Genomic DNA, 17,787 nt, shown 5'->3' on the forward strand with positions numbered 1-17,787 from the left:
TTTCTACTTGCAATTATATCATCAATATAGATGATCATAACTCCATCATAACTTTTCCATGTTTACAACTTCTTATGATTAGACATAGAAAAAGTTTAAAGCATATTTCATAAAAGAAAAGAGATTAGCACCTTTGTGGTTTGTACTCAAGTTGCATCCTCTTGGTTTTAGATGTTTCCTTGTGTTTCCAGGTTTAGCTTGACTTCTAAAAGCCTGATCATGGACTGGTTCTACAAACTAAACTTTTGTCTTAAACTGTTAATCTCTGTTAATCAGGGATTAACAGGATGCAAAAAAGTCTTGATGTGTAAGGACACTCAAAAATTCAACCACACAGGAAAACCCCCCCGAAAAAGTTTAATTCAATTTTTAAAGTCAGGTTGCTACTCAGGGTGAAGTCGTACAGTTCTGATTAAAAACAGAAGAAAACTGACCAGCAGAAGGGTTAAGAACAGCACAGAACTGAGCTGCAACATGCTTTAGCTTTAGCATGGAACCAGGGCCGTGCAGAGACGTTTGGAGGGCTGGGGGCTCAAAGCTTAAAAAGGGCACATTGAATAAGATCTTAAAATAATATAGCAGCAGCACATATTAATCAAGAATTTGATTGGATGCTGTAAAACCCATTCATTTGATAGACATGCTCTTTTTAGCATCAGTAAGTGATAGCTGTCCTATCACTTACTGATGCTAAGTGATTAGCCATCATGTATTATTGCCATCATGTGGGGACAATGCAAAGCAAATGTTAACTATCTTCCTCAAGAGACATAAAGTTTCTGTTTCCACTGCTGACAACTGTAACATTTTCATTTCTAATATTTACATGTAAATACAATTAAGCAACGCAACAGTTTTCCTCTAACATTTCTGATGTCAGCTTCTCCACACTTGTGCACATAAAGGGCCTGAACGCAGAAGCATGAAGCTCCACAGCATAAATGAAATCCAGGGTTGAAAGGTCATCCATAAATCTAGAAAACATTCAGGACAGCTATCACTTACTGATGCTAAAAAGAGCATGCTATCAAATGAATGTCATACATAAACATTAATATCTCTAATCTTGTTCTTTGTTTATCACAGGTAATATTACAAATCTACTAACTGGAGAAAGTCCTGTTCCATCAAACATTTTTCATAGATTTCCAGCAGGATTTCCCGTCTCCTCTGTGTCTTCTCTCTCCTCATTGGTCCAGTGCTGTTCTCTTATCTCGGTGATTATTGGCTCTATGCTTTAATTACGTCTCTAATACAAAATATTATCAGGAAAACTCTCCTTACTTAATGTAAATTTGAACTCTATATGAAGGAACACTTCATACTAATAGTGAATTTCTTTCTATGTTTATGTCGTAAAGCTGATGGCTGATGGTCCCCAGTGTCAGCAGGGGGCAAGCAGCATCATGTGTTGTGGAATGAAAATCTTACAAGCAGGAACCTGGAGGACAATTTACTACATTAGAGAGCACAGCGTGGGGAAGCATCACTACTGCACCCTGAAGCATGGGAGAGCAGAGAGGAAATCAGAGACAGAAGCACAGAGGATCTTGGAAGAAGCAGTCTGCTCTGTCTGGGACTGATACTTTTTGCCTCACCTGAAAGGTTCTGCAGCTCCTGCTGGTCCTCAGAATGTACTTATGGTGGTCCAAGTCACCAGACCAAGCCTTAACCAAATATCTATCTCTGTCTCTTTCTTTTTTATCCTTAAAGATTTTAATTTATACTCCACTGAATTGTTTTAATTCCTGTACATTTTAGTTTGTCCATCCTGACATCATATTAGTCCTGAAAGATTGAACTTTCTCACTACCTGAGAAGCGTTGTCTCCATCCACAGAGAGATGAGATGATTGTGTCTCCATTTGTGTTTTTTCATATCTTAAAAATCACAACCGTCAGAAACATTGTTTATATTATAGAGTTTAATTTGCAGCAGTGTTGTCTGAATTGCATTGAGGTTTGACTTTTACCCAGCAAACCTGTTTTAGATTTAGTATTAATCCTTAGCATTGTCTTATTCTTTTAGATCTTATCTTTTACGCAGCAGCCGCGTCTGACACCATACTGATGTTTTGTTCCTCAGAAATGTAAATTTGCCTCCTCCAGCATTTAGTCATTCATTAAGAGCAAAACAAGTCAGCATTTCCTGTCCATCCAGAAACCTTCACATCTAAAATAAAAAATCTGGCAGTGGGATAAAGAAAAGCCCCGGTGCAAGACGCTACCTAAGGCATCCTCAGACCTGCTAGAAAGCCACTGACTTCAACAAAAACCAGAGAAATGATGGTATCCAGTTCAGTTTTTCAAGATCCCAATCTAATCAGAGTCATCGCTTGACAAGTTGTAGGCAGGTCTAACCCACACTTGTCTGGAACTCACTCTTCTCTAATTCTGTCCGATCCAACTCCAGATGTTGAAGGTACTGGTTCCTCTTCATCCAGACACATATGCAAGGGGAATGATGAACTTGGAACTTTGCAGTATGTTGATGGTGACGGCCAAATGACAGGGGAAGACACAACAGGATCCTCACATTTTGTCCTTCGTGGACGACTGAGGACAGGGGACGAGAAAACGGGGTCTTCACTGACTAGGGGACTGACGGCCTGATCCGACTCAATGGGGCCTTCACATGGCATCTTGATGAGGGACTGAAGACAGGAGAGGACAGAACGGGATCCTCACATGGACACTGAGGTGAAAGACAGAAGCTATTGATCTACTCTTGGAAAACTCTCACCTTCCCTTCCTTATAGAGGAGAGATGAAAAACATCTGAATGAAGTCAGCTGACATTTTATCTTCCAACTGAATCACCAAACTGAAGGGAAGTTTGACACATTGTTTTATTGTAAGAAGGTAACATGTACTGAATACTTCCTGCTGCTCATCATCCACATGGCCCTCCCTGCTCACTTCACTTCCTAAGACATGTTGGATGATGCTTTATATATATATAAAAAAGAAAAGGTAATAAAATAGTGCAACTCTTAAACTTTGTTCATTGTCTTTATCTACATATAGACATTCAACAAATCACCTTCTAGTTTAGAATGAAGTCCAAACATCGAGAAGAAAGAACCGTACAAATATTCAAATGTCTTTAAAAAGCAGCTGATGTCGTCGCAGCAACACGTATCAAACCAGCAGATCTTCAATGGTGAAATAATCCCAGGAGATTACTGATCTGGACACTTTACACTGCAAAAACATTCAATCATACCAAGTACCTTTGGTCTAGTTTCTCGTGCAAATATCTTAGTTCAATCGAAATAAGACAAAACTAACTTAAAAACAAATTTCCATCAGTATATTGAAGCTTGTTTTGAGACAATAATTCCTTAATGTTGATGGAAAAAGTGGTAGATCCACTGGCAGATTATTTCACTTATAATATGGGAGAAACGTCTTATTAGAAGTGAAATAATCAACCAATGGAGCAAGTAGTTTTAAAAAAAATATGTATTTGTTTTATTAAATGAAGGAATTATTCACTTAAAACAAGCTCCTATAGCTTGCTGAAACGTTATGTTAGTCTTGTCTTACTTCATATATTCTAAGATGCTTGCTCTAAATCAGAGACCAAAATTACTAAATTATTGTAGTGTTTCTGCAGTGCAGGTCTGCACAGAAAGCAGGGAGTCAACAACAAATCAGCACCGACACTTTCAGAGCGTTCCTGTTGGAAAGACGCCGTTCACTCCAGTTGGCAAAAGAACAAGCAAGAAAACGGAGTTTTCAGTCCATTTGTTTTCTCCTTGCGACACATTTTCTCAGCACAAAATTGCACACCACTAAAAGCAAGTTTAATTCTGCTAAAACCTCCCCACATCCACCTGGAAAACACATTTGTGGGCTGATTGTGGAGGTTACGATGCGTCACGGAGGTCCTAACATGTTTCGGTGGAGGCAGTGTGATGGTGTGGGGCAGAGGGAGGCGTTTGGGATGAAGCCCATAATGCATTTCCCTTCCCAGTGTGGGGACGTTGAAGAGGAAATAAACAGGCTTTCAAGGGAATAAGATTTATTGCCAATAATCACTGGTACAATGAAATAGTTGACCAAACACAAATTTCCTTACTTGGGATGACAAGTTTCCCTCCTTCACTCTCCCTCCTTCCACTGCAAAAAACTCAAAGTGTTGCCAAGTATTTTTTGGTCGAGTTTCTAATGCAAACATCTTTAAATGAGAAAAAACTAACTTACAAACTTTTCAACAAGATACAGATGTTGCTTTGAGCTACTAATTTCTTAATATCGATTCTTAAAATGTGATAGTTCCACCGGCAGATTGTTTCACTTTTAACATCTGAAAAAATATCTTTTTATAGTATAATCTGTCATGAGAACTAGGATTTTCTTTTATCAATATTAAGAAATTAGGGGCTTAAAACAAGCTCTTATATCCACCTGAGAAGTTACGTTTCAGTGAACTTATCTCAGCTCTACTAAGATATTTGCACTAGAAACTAAACCAAAATTTTAAAAAATTTAAAAAACTGCCTTGTATTTGCTTTGTGTTTTTGCAGTCTTCTCCTGGGCTGACTTTTTTTACGTTTTTTCAAAGTTCATGTAAACAGTGAGGGAGGAGAAGCTGCTGATTGGTCAACGTACATCTTCTGAGTGGGGGTTGCCACGGTGATGTTTGGTGCAACACTTTAAATCTGACTCTTAACAACTTTGTGTTGCTTGCTGCTATTTACAAAACAATATGTACAGCTAAAGCCACAATTATCCATCCCCGCGGTCGACTTGGATTTGAACGGAGGCTTTTAATTTGACCAAAATGTTTCTGCTGAACCTCAACGTTTTCCAGCAGCCCAAACCGGACAGGATAAACCATCAAAATAAAAAGAGTTTTCAACTTTAGCATAACATTTTAATATGTGAATAAAAACAAATCAGTTTTGTTTCAACATCTCAAAATAAATGCTCCCTTCATCCCTTTGCTCTGTCCTGGTTGAAGAGCTGCCCCGCCTCCTTCCCTGACACCAGCATCTTTGTTGAGCGAGATTTAAATCTAACTCTGCTGGGGGTGTGAATAACTTAAAATTTAACGGTACGTTCCAAAACAAACATCAGATGTTCTGGCAAACACTTGAGATAGATTTGCTATGTAGTAAAAAAAAAAAAGACACATGTGGATGAGAAGAAAACCAAACATTCCTGGTTTTGTGGGGAAATTGGACTCTGAGGAACTCTGATGTCTTTCTGGACATCTTATGTGAATACTGTAAGTTTACTAGTTTAGAGAGTAATCCTATTAGCGTAAAAACTGAGCCTGTGGAGGTATACTGCGGCCGGTGAAGTCTGTCAAAATCTGGCCCATTCACTTTTATGCTGTTTCTTTTTTCTGAAAAATAATTTATTTCAGAAACAAAAATAAAAGCAACACAAGCCGAACTGCAGACAGCGAGCAACAGAGTCAGGACAAAACCAAGCAAACGAACCTTTTTCATCTTTTCTGAACATAAAGTGAAGGTGTGAAGTAGCTGCACCAAAGACCAACAACAGAAGAGTAGAAGAAATGAAATGTGCTAACATACATATATGTATATATATAAAACATATATATATATGCATATTTATAAATGACCTGAAGATCAGCAGCTTCACCTTGGCTCTTTGAACACAGCGAGATGAAGACCTTGACATTTTCCTACAGGAGTTGGGGGTTTGCACCGACGTCCCCCTGTGTTGTTCTGAAACTGACATTCATAGAGAAGCGCCGGTTGGCTCCTATCAGCTGGGTTTGAAGGGAGGCACTGCAGATTCCAGCTGTCCATCACTCCCTGACAGTTTGTTCTGAGGAGGTTCTGCTCAGTCCTGGGTCTGTTGGGCCGGTCTGTCCCCGTCTGAAGCCTCGATCCCCAGCAGGGCCTGCACCGCCTCCAGGGGAACTCCCTCTGGGGTCTGGATGTGCATGGTGGTTCCGTCCGGCCCGTTGACGATGACGATCCCGTCCGACCCCGGCTCGGCCAGCTGAACCGTCAGTCCCTCTGTCTGGATGTAGATCTCCTGGCCCGCCTGCAGCTCTTTGGGCTGTGAGGAGGAGTCACAGGGCTGAGCGGAGGCCGGTGGTAGGGCGGGGCTGGGGGCGGGGCCAGTCTCCGCCCTCTTTTTGTCTGTGGTGCTGGTGGCACAAGAACTGAGAGCAGAATCTGGTTGGGTCATCTGGACTGTGGCGTCATTTACGTCCTGGACCGTGGTGTCGGCCCCGTTTACATCCTGGACAGTGGCGTCGGCCATGTTTGTGTCCTGGACCGTGACGTCGGCCATGTTTGTGTCCTGGACAGTGGCGTCGGCCATGTTTACGTCCTGGACAGTGACGTCGGCCATGTTTACGTCCTGGACCGTGACGTCAGCCATGTTAACGTTCTGGACCGTGGCATTGGCCCTGTTAACGTTCTGGACCGTGACGTCAGCCATGTTTACGTCCTGGACCGTGGTGTCGGACCCGTTTACATCCTGGACCGTGGCTTCGGCCCTGTTTACATCCTGGACCGCGCCGTCGGCCATGTTTGTGTCCTGCTTCGAGGCCGACGGCCCCTCCTTCTGCTCCTGCGAAGGGCCAGCAGGAAGTCCAGCCAGGCTGGGAGTTGGGTCAGGAGAGGCGATGGTGGAGGAGCTGCAGGTCACGACAAACACATTCAGACTATCAGCTCCACAAATTAGGGTCAGCTGACAAACACCAACTGATGTTATTACTCTGCTGCGCTACCATGGGAACAAGGTTTATTTTATAGCTAAGAAATATAGAAAAGCACCACAATCTGACTACGATGTTCTCTGTCAACTGTAAGGGACTCCTCTCTGTTCTGGAGCTGAGAATAAAGTTGCATGTAGGTCTGATGCAATAATCAATGAATCGCATAATTCATTGTGATTCATTGATTCACAATGAATCAATGAATCGCAATGATTTAATGATTTCCCTTTTCCTTATTTCTCATATGTCTCTTTTCTCTTTCTACCAAAAATTGGATGATAAAAGTCTTCAGTCTGGTACTTTGGTCTCAACTGGCTCTTATATTGAAAGACATTTTATTTACAGCGATTTTAGAATTCATTTTTTGTTTTTATTTGTTGTTTCTGTCGTTTTGTTTATTTTGAATATTTAACATGTCATCCAGTTCCAGTGTTGAAAAGTTTTTGGTCTCTCAAAATGTCCTTGCATTATTATGCCATTAGATTATGTTACTAGAAATGGTCTCAAAACAACAATATCATCATTTATCATGAAAACGTCTGGGACAATTTATCATCCAGAAAAGTGTTATTGTGTCAGGGCTAGTCGCTGTAAACCAGATCCATCACCTGCAAAACTTTCAGAACCCAAGAACTTTTTTATAACGTCAACATATAGTTAGGGCTGAAACAATGAATTTGATTCGTTCTGATGAATTGATTATTGAAGTAATCGTCAACTAATTTAGTAATCAATAAATCATTAAGTGGAGTGTACGGACCTACAGAAAAGGCCATTTGGTGAAAAAAACAAGTCATAGCCGTAATTATGCAAAAACTAAAATGAAAGAATCAAAGTAAAACTTTGATTCTTTATGTTATTGATGAAGGAATATTATAACATGATGAAAATCTCAAAAAGTTGATTTTACATAATACTGCCCCTTTAAGGAAATCTTCATCCCCAAGTGGAGGAGTTCAAATATCTTGGGATCTTGTTTTTCTTGAATGAGGGAAACATGGAGCAGGAGATCCGACAGGCGGATTGGTGCAGCGTCTGCAGTGAAACGGCTGCTGTACCGCTCTGTTGTGGTAAAGAGAGAGCTGAGACAAAAAGCAAAGCTCTTGATTTACCACTCGATCTACGTTCCTACCCTCATCTACGGTCATGACCTTTGGGTCAGGTCTGAAAGAACGAGGTCACGGATACAAGAGGCCAAAATGAGTTTTTGCTGTAGGGCGTCTGGACTCTCCATTACAGATAGGGAGAGAAGCTCAGATCTTTCTCAACCCCTCACCATGCCAACACACACACACACACACACACACACACACACACACACACACACCACACACACACACACACACACACACACACACACACACACACACACACACACACACACACACACACACACACACACACACACACACACACAATGGATGTTGACATTGTCCATTACTGACATTTCATCGTTGCTGTTGTCATTTTGTTTTAAAAATGTTCTGCAAATTGTTCTAAAACCAATTCAAAAAGGGAAAAATGAAAATATTTCAAACATGAAATAAATCTTGTGTGAACTAAAACACAGTAGGAAGCCCACACATCCAGCGAGGTGGGCCCGGCTCACCTGGAGGTAGGTTCAGCAGAAGCGCTCAGCACTTTGGCTCCACCTGAAATCTCCAGGGGAGACACAGACACGGAGCACGACTTGACAAGAGAGGCTGCCTGGGTGGCCGAGGCCACTGGAGCAGCAGCTGGGAAACAAAGTGACAGACATGACAGTCACATGACCCCACATACTGACCCAAACAGCTACAATACTCAAATGCTGAATAGTCTATGTCTTATGGCAGTTTATCAAATCCAGATACAGCACTTCCTGTGGGAGAGAGCAGCTGAAAAGCTGCTGAGGAACTTTTTACAGGATTTGTAGAAGCTGAGGTATCAACAAGTTGTATCAAAACAGGGAACTAAACATGCTAACATCATGCTAGTTCTAAAACAACAACAAAACTCAGCATAAAAACCATTTTGTCAACAAATGGTAACACATGGTAAAGTTGTGCACTCTCACTAATGTTCAACCTTAATATGCTATTCAAGGTTTCGCTCAGTGTATCATGAGCCTGGCGGGCCTCCAGGTTTTACTTACACCCCACCAGGCTAAACATTGTTTGTTAATTTATTCTAGGTTTTTTTACACACCATTAACAGAGAGAGCAAAAATAGCTTAGAATTCTCTTTGGTGAAATGATTGGAAGCACAATAGCCACACAGTACAGTAAGAATGTCAACACAGAGAGACTGAGGCCAAGGTGTATTTTTTTTTTTATACACCAAGCCTCCGTAACCACTTCCTGTCTCTACCGGTACGCATGCTAACAACTTTAGCAAATAATGTGAAAAGTCACAGATAAAGGACTAAAAAAAATGTTTGGACACTTTAATTATGATGGAACAAATGAAGTGAAAAAAAAAAGAAGTTTATTTTAATTTCACTTTTTTAAGACTTTACAGTTTGTTTTTTGTTATTGTTAATAATGTCCTCCATTAACACATAATTACCAAGTGATATTTTCAAATTACCTGTCAACTTCAAAAAATTTGAACTGAACAACATGGTGGGCTGTTAGATGGCTGTCCTATCACCCTTGCTACTGGGCTTAGAGTTTTCTAGGAGAAACCCTGACATACGTGTTATAATTAAACATACAACTTTTGTATGTTTAATGTTGTCATTAAACATACAACTACCTGTTTTTGGTGCTTCTGTGCCATTTTGATGATCTGCAATGCTGTTTTCCATCTTAAATCTTTTAGATGGTGGCAACATCTTGGAGTTCTGAAAAAAAAAAAGATTAATTTAAACTACTGTTAGTTCAAATATTTTAAAGCAGCCTTTTCTCATTGTTAACAGCAGTAAGTTCTGTAAGAAAAACCCTAAAACTCAGATCGTTTCTGGCTACATGCTTACCCCCATGTACCGGACGTTCTTGTTGTTCCCACTAGAGACAGGCAACGCTCCAGGAAGCACCTTCATCTTGTTCACCTCGTCCAGGATCCCTAGAGACCGAGCCACCTGAAACAGGAGTCCAGGACGGGACAGAGAACCTGTCGCATCACCTGCTGCTCAACGGTTCCAGTCTTCAGGTGCATGGAGAAGCAACATATGGTCTCACCTCAATGTTCCTGACCTCCACAGGCATGGCTCCACCCTGCGGACTTACGATGTATTCCTGTGCGGTCTGCCTGACTTGAGCATGCAGAGATTCAAACTCATGGTAAATGTCTGGAAAGCAGCTACAAGCCGACCCCTTGCAGTCCAGCTGAAAGAGATGGAGGGCAAACGTTAGAAATCATTTTTAAAGAACCTTAGAGGTTCTTTAAAGGTAGGTCCTGGCCTGCCTACCTTCTACTGTATTCAAATATTAATGCAGTCAACTACAAGTCACAAAGAGGAGCAGTGATCCTTGCTCGGTTTGTAAGACAACAGAAATATGTAGGAAATGTATTATGGTTCTTCCATTTCGCCAGTAGCTCCTTCTGAGTTTGGTTTTCTTTGAGGTTTCTTCTCATTAAATAAATGTTCCTTTTCAATGTATGTTGCAAAGCATGCAGTCATAAAGAATAGCAAAAGATATATGTATTAAATATATGTCTGGAAAAAACTAAATTCAAAGAGACACCAAAAATTGAAATTGTTTTACTCATTAAGCAAAGAATATTGACATAAATGTGTGATTTAGGACAAGAACCACTGAAGGAAGCAACATGAAAACCTCTGAAGAAAACAACTTCCTTCTTCAACGATAATTCTTTTCTCTGGTGGGTCTTGTCCCTTTATATAACTTTAATGTCTGAGAGACTTACTGATGAATATTCATATGTCAGAATTGTATCAGTGAACAATTTTACAATGAACTTTGGGTGCAGTTTTCCAGACAAAAACAATGTCTCAGTAAAGTTAATTAAAAGCTAAAATAAATATAAAAATAGACACGGTTAAATTGACCACTTAGCAGCAGTCAGCATGGTGATGGAAACAAAAACAAACAGGCCAATGTGTTTTTTTTTTTTTTCACCTTCGCCAGCAGCAACTCCCACAGATTTAACATTTTGGTCAACCGAGGAAGAACAGCATCCATCAGTTCTTCATCTTCACACTGCTCCACCAGCTGGAAGCAACACAAAGCGGACACAGAAACACGAGTTACACAGCGGAGACAGGTCAGTCCCGTCCTGGAGTGGGACAGCGCTCCGTCCTCTGACCTCCTGCAGCCGCTGGCGTCTCCTCTCTGCCTGCTGCCGCGCCGTCATTGGAATGACCCCGAGCTTTGGGGGTCGCCCACGACGACCAGGTCTGCCCACGAGACCAATGCTCACCTGAGAGAATCAACCAACCAGGTTAAGGAAGATGCACAGATCTGATGACAACATCTGTATTGGTGCTGATACTGGTGCTAGAATGTAGTCCATTCTAGATGGGCTACAGGTGAAAAAGTGTCCAGTCTATAAAGGCAGATCTATTCAGTCTAGTTCTTTGCTTTGTGCTCAGAATGACATCATGCTTTATTATTTATTTTACAACATATTTAGAATTTTTAATTGCTCTTTCTGAACCATTTGAAAGGCTATTTTTTTACACGTTTGACCAAAATAGTCAACTTGTTGTTTTAGTCAGTTCCAGTTTCATTACTTTTTTTCCATTGACTGTTCTACTCCTAACAGCACAAATAAAAGTTGTGTTCATATGTATTTCAGTGAGCTGCACTGGTGCAGAGTTAGCAAATTCATTTGTAATTCAGTACATTTATGTCTGTGTTTAGAAAATATACTTTCGAAGTGAATTCAGCTGTTGTTCTGTATCGGATCGGTATCGGGCGATACTAAACCTCAGATATTAGTATCAGAGATTTTAATGATGTGAGAAAATATTCTGGAAGATCAATAACCTTTAAATTATAATCAATATTTAACACTGGAACAGGAAGACATTTCAAATATACAGTATAAAGAGAAACTGAGGTTGGATGAAGCTTGGCTTAAAGCAAACTGACCTTAGGAGGAGGTCCAAGCGATCGACCTCGCCCCCTGCCTCTTCCTCTTCCTCTGCCCCTCCCTCGCCCTCTTCCTCTCCCTCGCCCTCTGGGGCGACCCGGACCTCGGTAATGGAGGCCGGTGATTCCTTCAGCTGCCAGGCCGTTGTCTCCCTGAAGACAAGCAGAGTGAGGCTTTAGAGGCAGAGCCCAGCAAAACCCATACATTCTGCAGAGTCTTCATTTCACTACTCAAGCTTATTTTATGCGATATTATGAACACATTCAAAAGTCTAAAGAAATAAATAATCCAATTCCTATTTTAAATTTATGAAAAAAATTGACATTTTATTGCTTAAAATGCAATAAGGTAGGGTTACTTTTAGGGCTGCGCCGTCGGCAGTTTTCTGGCTGATCACCGATTACCAATCTTTTAAAAGCCTGACCTGCTGATTCCAATTATGGATGATGCCAAATTTTTGATCTGAAATGTTGCTTAATACAGCAAGAAAGTCACTGAGTTGACAACAGTGGGTGACGACTGTTAACTGTAGAGGTGCAGAGATGAGCTGATGGGCCGGTCCGTCAGTCAAGCCTTTCTCATGAGAGAGAAGATCGGCTTAACATTTAAAAATCGGCTGATCAATGATCTCCCAAAATTAAGAAAATCGGCACAGATATATCGGTACACTCCTCGTTACTTTATCAGTGTATCAAAGGATGTGTCTGCTAGTAAATAAATTACTTCTAAAATCAACATGGGAAGAGCTCAGCCTTTTCTGCTGGACTCAACATGAATACAGCGCAAGGCTGACGGCTGATCATTGTTTGGGTTAACCAATTAACAGCTGCATAGCAAAAGATGCTTAATAGGAGACTTTTTTCAGACAAAGTTTATTTTTTTTTAATCTTAAATATAAAACATATAATTTGTTGATTATTTTTTGTATTAATAATTTAGAACAGATTTACTGACAAATAGTTTTTTTTATCTTAAATGCAAAATGTTTATATTTTTAGCTTAACCTTTTTGTTCTGACTGTGTTGCTACTTCAGTAAATGCCGTTTTGTTATGTCTGTATACTCCAGGTAATGATTAATCGATCACTAAATTAGGTGATGATTATTTCAACAATTGATTAATCATTGGTATTTTGATTAATTGTTTCAACTGAGCAGTCTGAAGTCAAAACCTAAACTCAGAGCTGAAATCACGTAGATCTCAGCTCTGACAGGTAAAATGGTGTCTCACACTGTTTGTTGTCATGGCAGCAGGTTTCTCCTCCTGTTCCTCCTCTTGCTCTTCTTCCTCTTCCTCCTCCTCCTCCTCAGTGACAGCCTCCTCTACCTTCGGGTCCGCTCTGCTCTGGCCGGGTTCTGGTGCGCTGCTGGCTGTGACCATGGTGAGGTCGGGCTCTCCGTGGGTGGGGTTCAGCTTGTAGTGCCGGTTCAGGCCACCGGGGCCGATGTAGGCCTTATCGCAGGTCTGGCAGCGGTGGCAGCGCGACTTGAGGCTGTAGCTGAGAGACGAGGGGCTGCTGGAGCCCGGCCCGTCCCGCTTGGCGTTCTCCTCCTCCTCCACGCTCATGTCGGAGTAATCGTCTGAGTCGGACTGGTGGCTCTCCGCCAGATCCTCCGTCTTGATGAACTTGTAGTCTTTAGCTTTGTACTTGGGTGGCCTTGACACCCGACCCGATCGGGTTTGGACCTTCAGGGCTTTCCTCTCTCTTTTCTTTGCTTTCTTCTTCTCCTCTTTTTCTCGAACTCTTTCCTTGACGACAGAGGATGACGTTGCCGTGGGAAGCCTGGGGCTGACGGCGAGGGAGGCGGGTTGCCGTGGAGACACAGGGATGACCGGGGTCACTTTAACTGGGACTTTCCCAGCAGCAGCAGCAGCAGCAGCAGCAGCAGCAGCGGTCGGTTCCGTCCCGTTGTGCTGCGTCTTAATCAGAGGAATGCTGATGGTTTTAGAGACGGGAACAGCAGGGGGCTTGCTGCTGGGAGGGGGCGTGTCTTTAACCGGGGTGGCAGCTGCCACTCTGATGGTAGGCGGGGCAGGTTTCTGTCCCAGACTGGAGGAAGCAGTTGCTATGGTTGCGGGACCAGTCACCTTGTGGACCAAGGGGAGCAGAGAGCCCACCACTGGAGTGGCGTTCTGCAGCACCAGCTGGATCTGGGGTTCTCCTGGGTTCTGCTGCAGCAGGATCTGCTGACCCTGCTGACCCACCACAGGCTGCAGGTGGATGATCTGCGCGTTGCCCAGGCCGCCGGCGGCAGACAGCTTCACCTGCGGGTGGCTGATAGTCACAGTCTTCTGCTGCAGACTCACACAAGAATTCAGGTCCTGTTTGGGAGGAACTTGGATCTGGATTCTCGTCGGTTCTGCCTGGAAAGACAAAAAAGAAAACAAGTAGCTAATTCAAATTTTATTTCAGAAATTGTAAACCTCTCCAGATAACGGGGCAGAGGTGTGAGGATAGAAACCAAACTGAACAACTGCAGCATGTCTCCTTTCACTCGCAGTGTGGACAGCCATCAAATCCCAACATATAACATTATTATGGAAGAGGCTTAAGGCCACTGAAAAAGAAAAAGTTAATGTGTAGCAAAAGATAAACATGGTCAGAGAATTAAACTGATATGTTTTCAATTGATCTTGTTCACAAAAATGCGAGGATTAGGATCGCTGGAAAAAATGATTTGAACTTTCTGAAGACAAGGAAAAGAAAAGTCAGAATTTTGAGAAAAAAATACTGAGAGTAATGTCAAAATTTTATTTAAAAGAAAATAACTTTTGAGCACGAGCAAATTGAGCAAGAAAAATTCAATATAAAACAGAATTTTGAGAAATTTGAATTTTGGAGAAAAGTGAGAATTTAAAACAAAATGTATTTTGTTCATTTCTATTGCAGATATTTGTAATACAGTATATTTATAGAATGTTTGTTGTTCCTGTGTCCAATCGTTTGGTTTCTACATCCTGTATGTTCTGTACTTTGCTTTTGGATCACACTTCAGTCCCTGTTGTGTAGAAAAAACATCTGATGATATGAGTGAATGTTGCAATAACAATATAATTTGCAATAAATGACCAACTCAGTAAACAGACCACAAACTATAGAAACATTGGATGAAAAGTTGATCTTCCTGCACTGAAACAACTTAATTGTAGTTTCTTAACTTTGCTGGTGTTGCTCAGGCAACCATTGCTGACAGAAAGGTGAAGAGAAAAGAAGAAGAATGAACTGTGAGGTGAAACGATCCTGAGCCAGTCCAGCATTCAGGACCAGAAAGCTTCACAACTACCAACAATAGAAAACGCTGCAAAACGTGCAGGATTTCAAAATTATTTTTTGAAATATTTCAAATCACATTTTAAGATATCAGAATTGAGCGATGTGAGACATGATCAAAACAAAAAACTCATCATGAGTTAGGAACAAAACAATTGGGGAAAGATCCTCTTATTCCGTTATTGTCTTTGGTTGATCAGCTTTGAAACCAAAACAATCTGCAGCATTTATTTATCTTTTATATTACTAATAAAATAAAAGAAAGGAGAAATCGGTCCCAAAAAAAAATGCCCGTTTCTCTTAAAGACACACTTTCTGTTTTTAATAAAACTACAATCTATTTCATTTGCATTTATTTTGGTTTCAGATGAGAAGTAAAATGTTTCCTATGGCAAACAATGAAAGTGATTTGGTAGAACAAGGCCAGTGCATACCAACTAAAGGCATGCATGATGCACTTTTTGAGTTTAATTAAAAAAATAAATAAATATTTTGATGCATAATCTTGTGATGTCTCTATTGTGTTGGTAGAAAACTATTTTATCTATCAAACAACCCGCAGTATAGATATTTTTTTTCTGCCATTGTCCTTGAAAAAAACTATTCTAAATTGTAAAGAATCAGAATGACCTCAAGACTGAACAGAAATCGGTACCAGCCATGAAATCCAGATCAGTGCATCTCTACTGACTTCTATGTGATTCCTGGTTCAGATTCCTGGTCGGCTGCAGAATGAATCAATCCTTCATATCTAACTCACCTGGATTAAAGTGTTGGACTGCAAAGCGACCTGTTGGGCCACACTTTTCAGCTGAGTGGAAGCATTATTCTGAGGGCTGATCTTTAGGTTCTGTGGGGAAAGCTGGACCTGCTTCTGCTGACCCTTCACATGCTGCAGGTTCTCCTGAGACACCTGGACCTGGTTCTGGGACTTGGTGACCTGGTTAATGACCTGCTGCAGTTGACTCGGATCCAGAGCCGTCTTTTGGACCGGGGCCGGTTTGACCAGCTGGCTGTGCTGGAGCAGCTGGACGGCCTCGGTGTCGGAGACCTGCACGATCTGCTGCTTGGTGAGCTGCTGCAGCACCGCTTGCTGCTCTTCCGCCGTCAGCCCGGAGCTCTCCACCAGGCTGCCGTCAGGCTGCACGTAGATGATGGTGGTGTTGGCCAGGTCGGCAAACTCTGCGTCCACCACCATGCGCTGCTCCACCTGGCAGGTTTCTACTCCACTCGGGGGCTGACTGCCATCCGCACAGGACCCGGACTCTGCACTCTCTGCAGGCTGATCGCACTGGGCGATGAGGAAAGTCGATCCTTTCTCTTCGGGCTGTAAGATCTGGACGGCAGGCTGGACTGATAAAGGCTCCACGGGCTGCGGGTCTGGCTGAACGGCGGACTCAGACTCTGTCCCCGGCGGCTCAGCCACTGTTATTGTTCCAATAGCTCCGCTGTCACCCTCGTTGTCCGCCATTTTAGCTTTGGGGTTAACAGTTAGCTTTGACTAGGGGCCTTGGTGCTGTTTACCGTATCTCCAGAAGATATCGCTAAATAAAAAGTTCTTTATAAAACCAGCGTGCGCTGGTAGATAAAACTATCCGCGGGAATGAATGGCGACATTTAGGGCAGCGGGAAAATCGCTGGAAGGCAAGTGTTAGCGGGAGGAGTTTTGAACTAGCCTAGCTTAACCCTCCGCGGCAGCGGTAGTGCATATAACCCGGACTGAACTACTACCAACGGACCGGATTCACAAGATTTTCTCTGAATTATGGCATGAAAAAATAATTATTTGTGCTATAATGACATTAATCATATCATTATAATTGTAACAATTATTTGAATATGAAATAAAAATAATATTAACAACTATAATAATAATAATAATAATTATTATTATTATTATTATTATTATTATTATATTATTTTATTATTATTATTATTATTATTATTATAACCTCCCGACCCCGTTAGGGAGAAGGGTGCTCGGAAAATGGATGGATGGATGGATTATTATTATATAGTTGAAATTCAGATATTGCTCCTGAAGTGTCTGAGCCTGACATAACTCTAAGATTTTTACACTAGTAATGTAAGTTATCTTTCCACTTTCTAAATATTTAAATAATAATAACTAAATGATACAGAAACAAAGCCACATTAATTAAACAGTAAGAACAAGAACATCTCAATCCTATGGTGTCTGTCCATTCATTTCATTTGTTATAAATCTGATTAAAAACATGTTTGAATTGTCGGAACAGTGTGAGAGTTTTTCCATTTAAATCACATCCAGTGTTACTTTGCAGGATCGAGTCGTGCCTCAGCTTTTAGTTTGCTTTGTAGATGGTCTCATATTTTCCTCAGCTTCCCTCTAACGTGTTTGCTTCTCTAGTGGTGAGCTAACCAGGTGTGACTGCAGTAAATCATCACCAAACCATGACACTACCAAGAAGGTAGAATGTAGATAAATATGGCAGAAATGTTTGAGGTTGGTTTCAGGGGACAGCGGTGAGGAGCGATATACAGGTTCAGTGTGGAACTGTGGGTAGAGTTTAAATGTAATCCAGTTTCCTGGTTTTCCGATTATCCTTTCCGAACGACGTCATTCATTTTCTAAATTCTATGACAATGATGGGAAAAATAGCAATAAAAAATAAACGAATAAATAAAAATATATAAGAAAGAGCAGACCCGTTTCTTAGATAAACTGTTTGACAATTTGAAAGATGGAATCTACAAAAAATAAAGCGGAGCGGAGAGGTGGACGTT

General features: G+C 41.4%; 1 protein-coding gene across 1 annotated transcript; it reads right to left on the bottom strand.

Moving 5' to 3' along the window:
- Window positions 1–2,829: 2,829 nt before the first annotated feature.
- Window positions 2,830–16,707, bottom strand: znf839 (zinc finger protein 839). Its single transcript, XM_055057194.1, has 10 exons — window positions 15,782–16,707; window positions 12,981–14,114; window positions 11,750–11,902; window positions 10,962–11,075; window positions 10,775–10,867; window positions 9,872–10,018; window positions 9,667–9,771; window positions 9,447–9,534; window positions 8,320–8,446; window positions 2,830–6,629 (listed from the first exon to the last, which is right to left on the bottom strand). The coding sequence occupies exons 1-10, from the start codon at window positions 16,490–16,492 to the stop codon at window positions 5,822–5,824; spliced, it is 3,480 nt and encodes a 1,159-aa protein (XP_054913169.1). The 5' UTR covers window positions 16,493–16,707; the 3' UTR covers window positions 2,830–5,821.
- Window positions 16,708–17,787: the final 1,080 nt, after the last annotated feature.

This window comes from Poeciliopsis prolifica, unplaced genomic scaffold (genome assembly GCF_027474105.1).
Source record: "Poeciliopsis prolifica strain line A6 unplaced genomic scaffold, Auburn_PproV2 SCAFFOLD047, whole genome shotgun sequence".
NCBI classification, from domain to species: domain Eukaryota; kingdom Metazoa; phylum Chordata; class Actinopteri; order Cyprinodontiformes; family Poeciliidae; genus Poeciliopsis; species Poeciliopsis prolifica.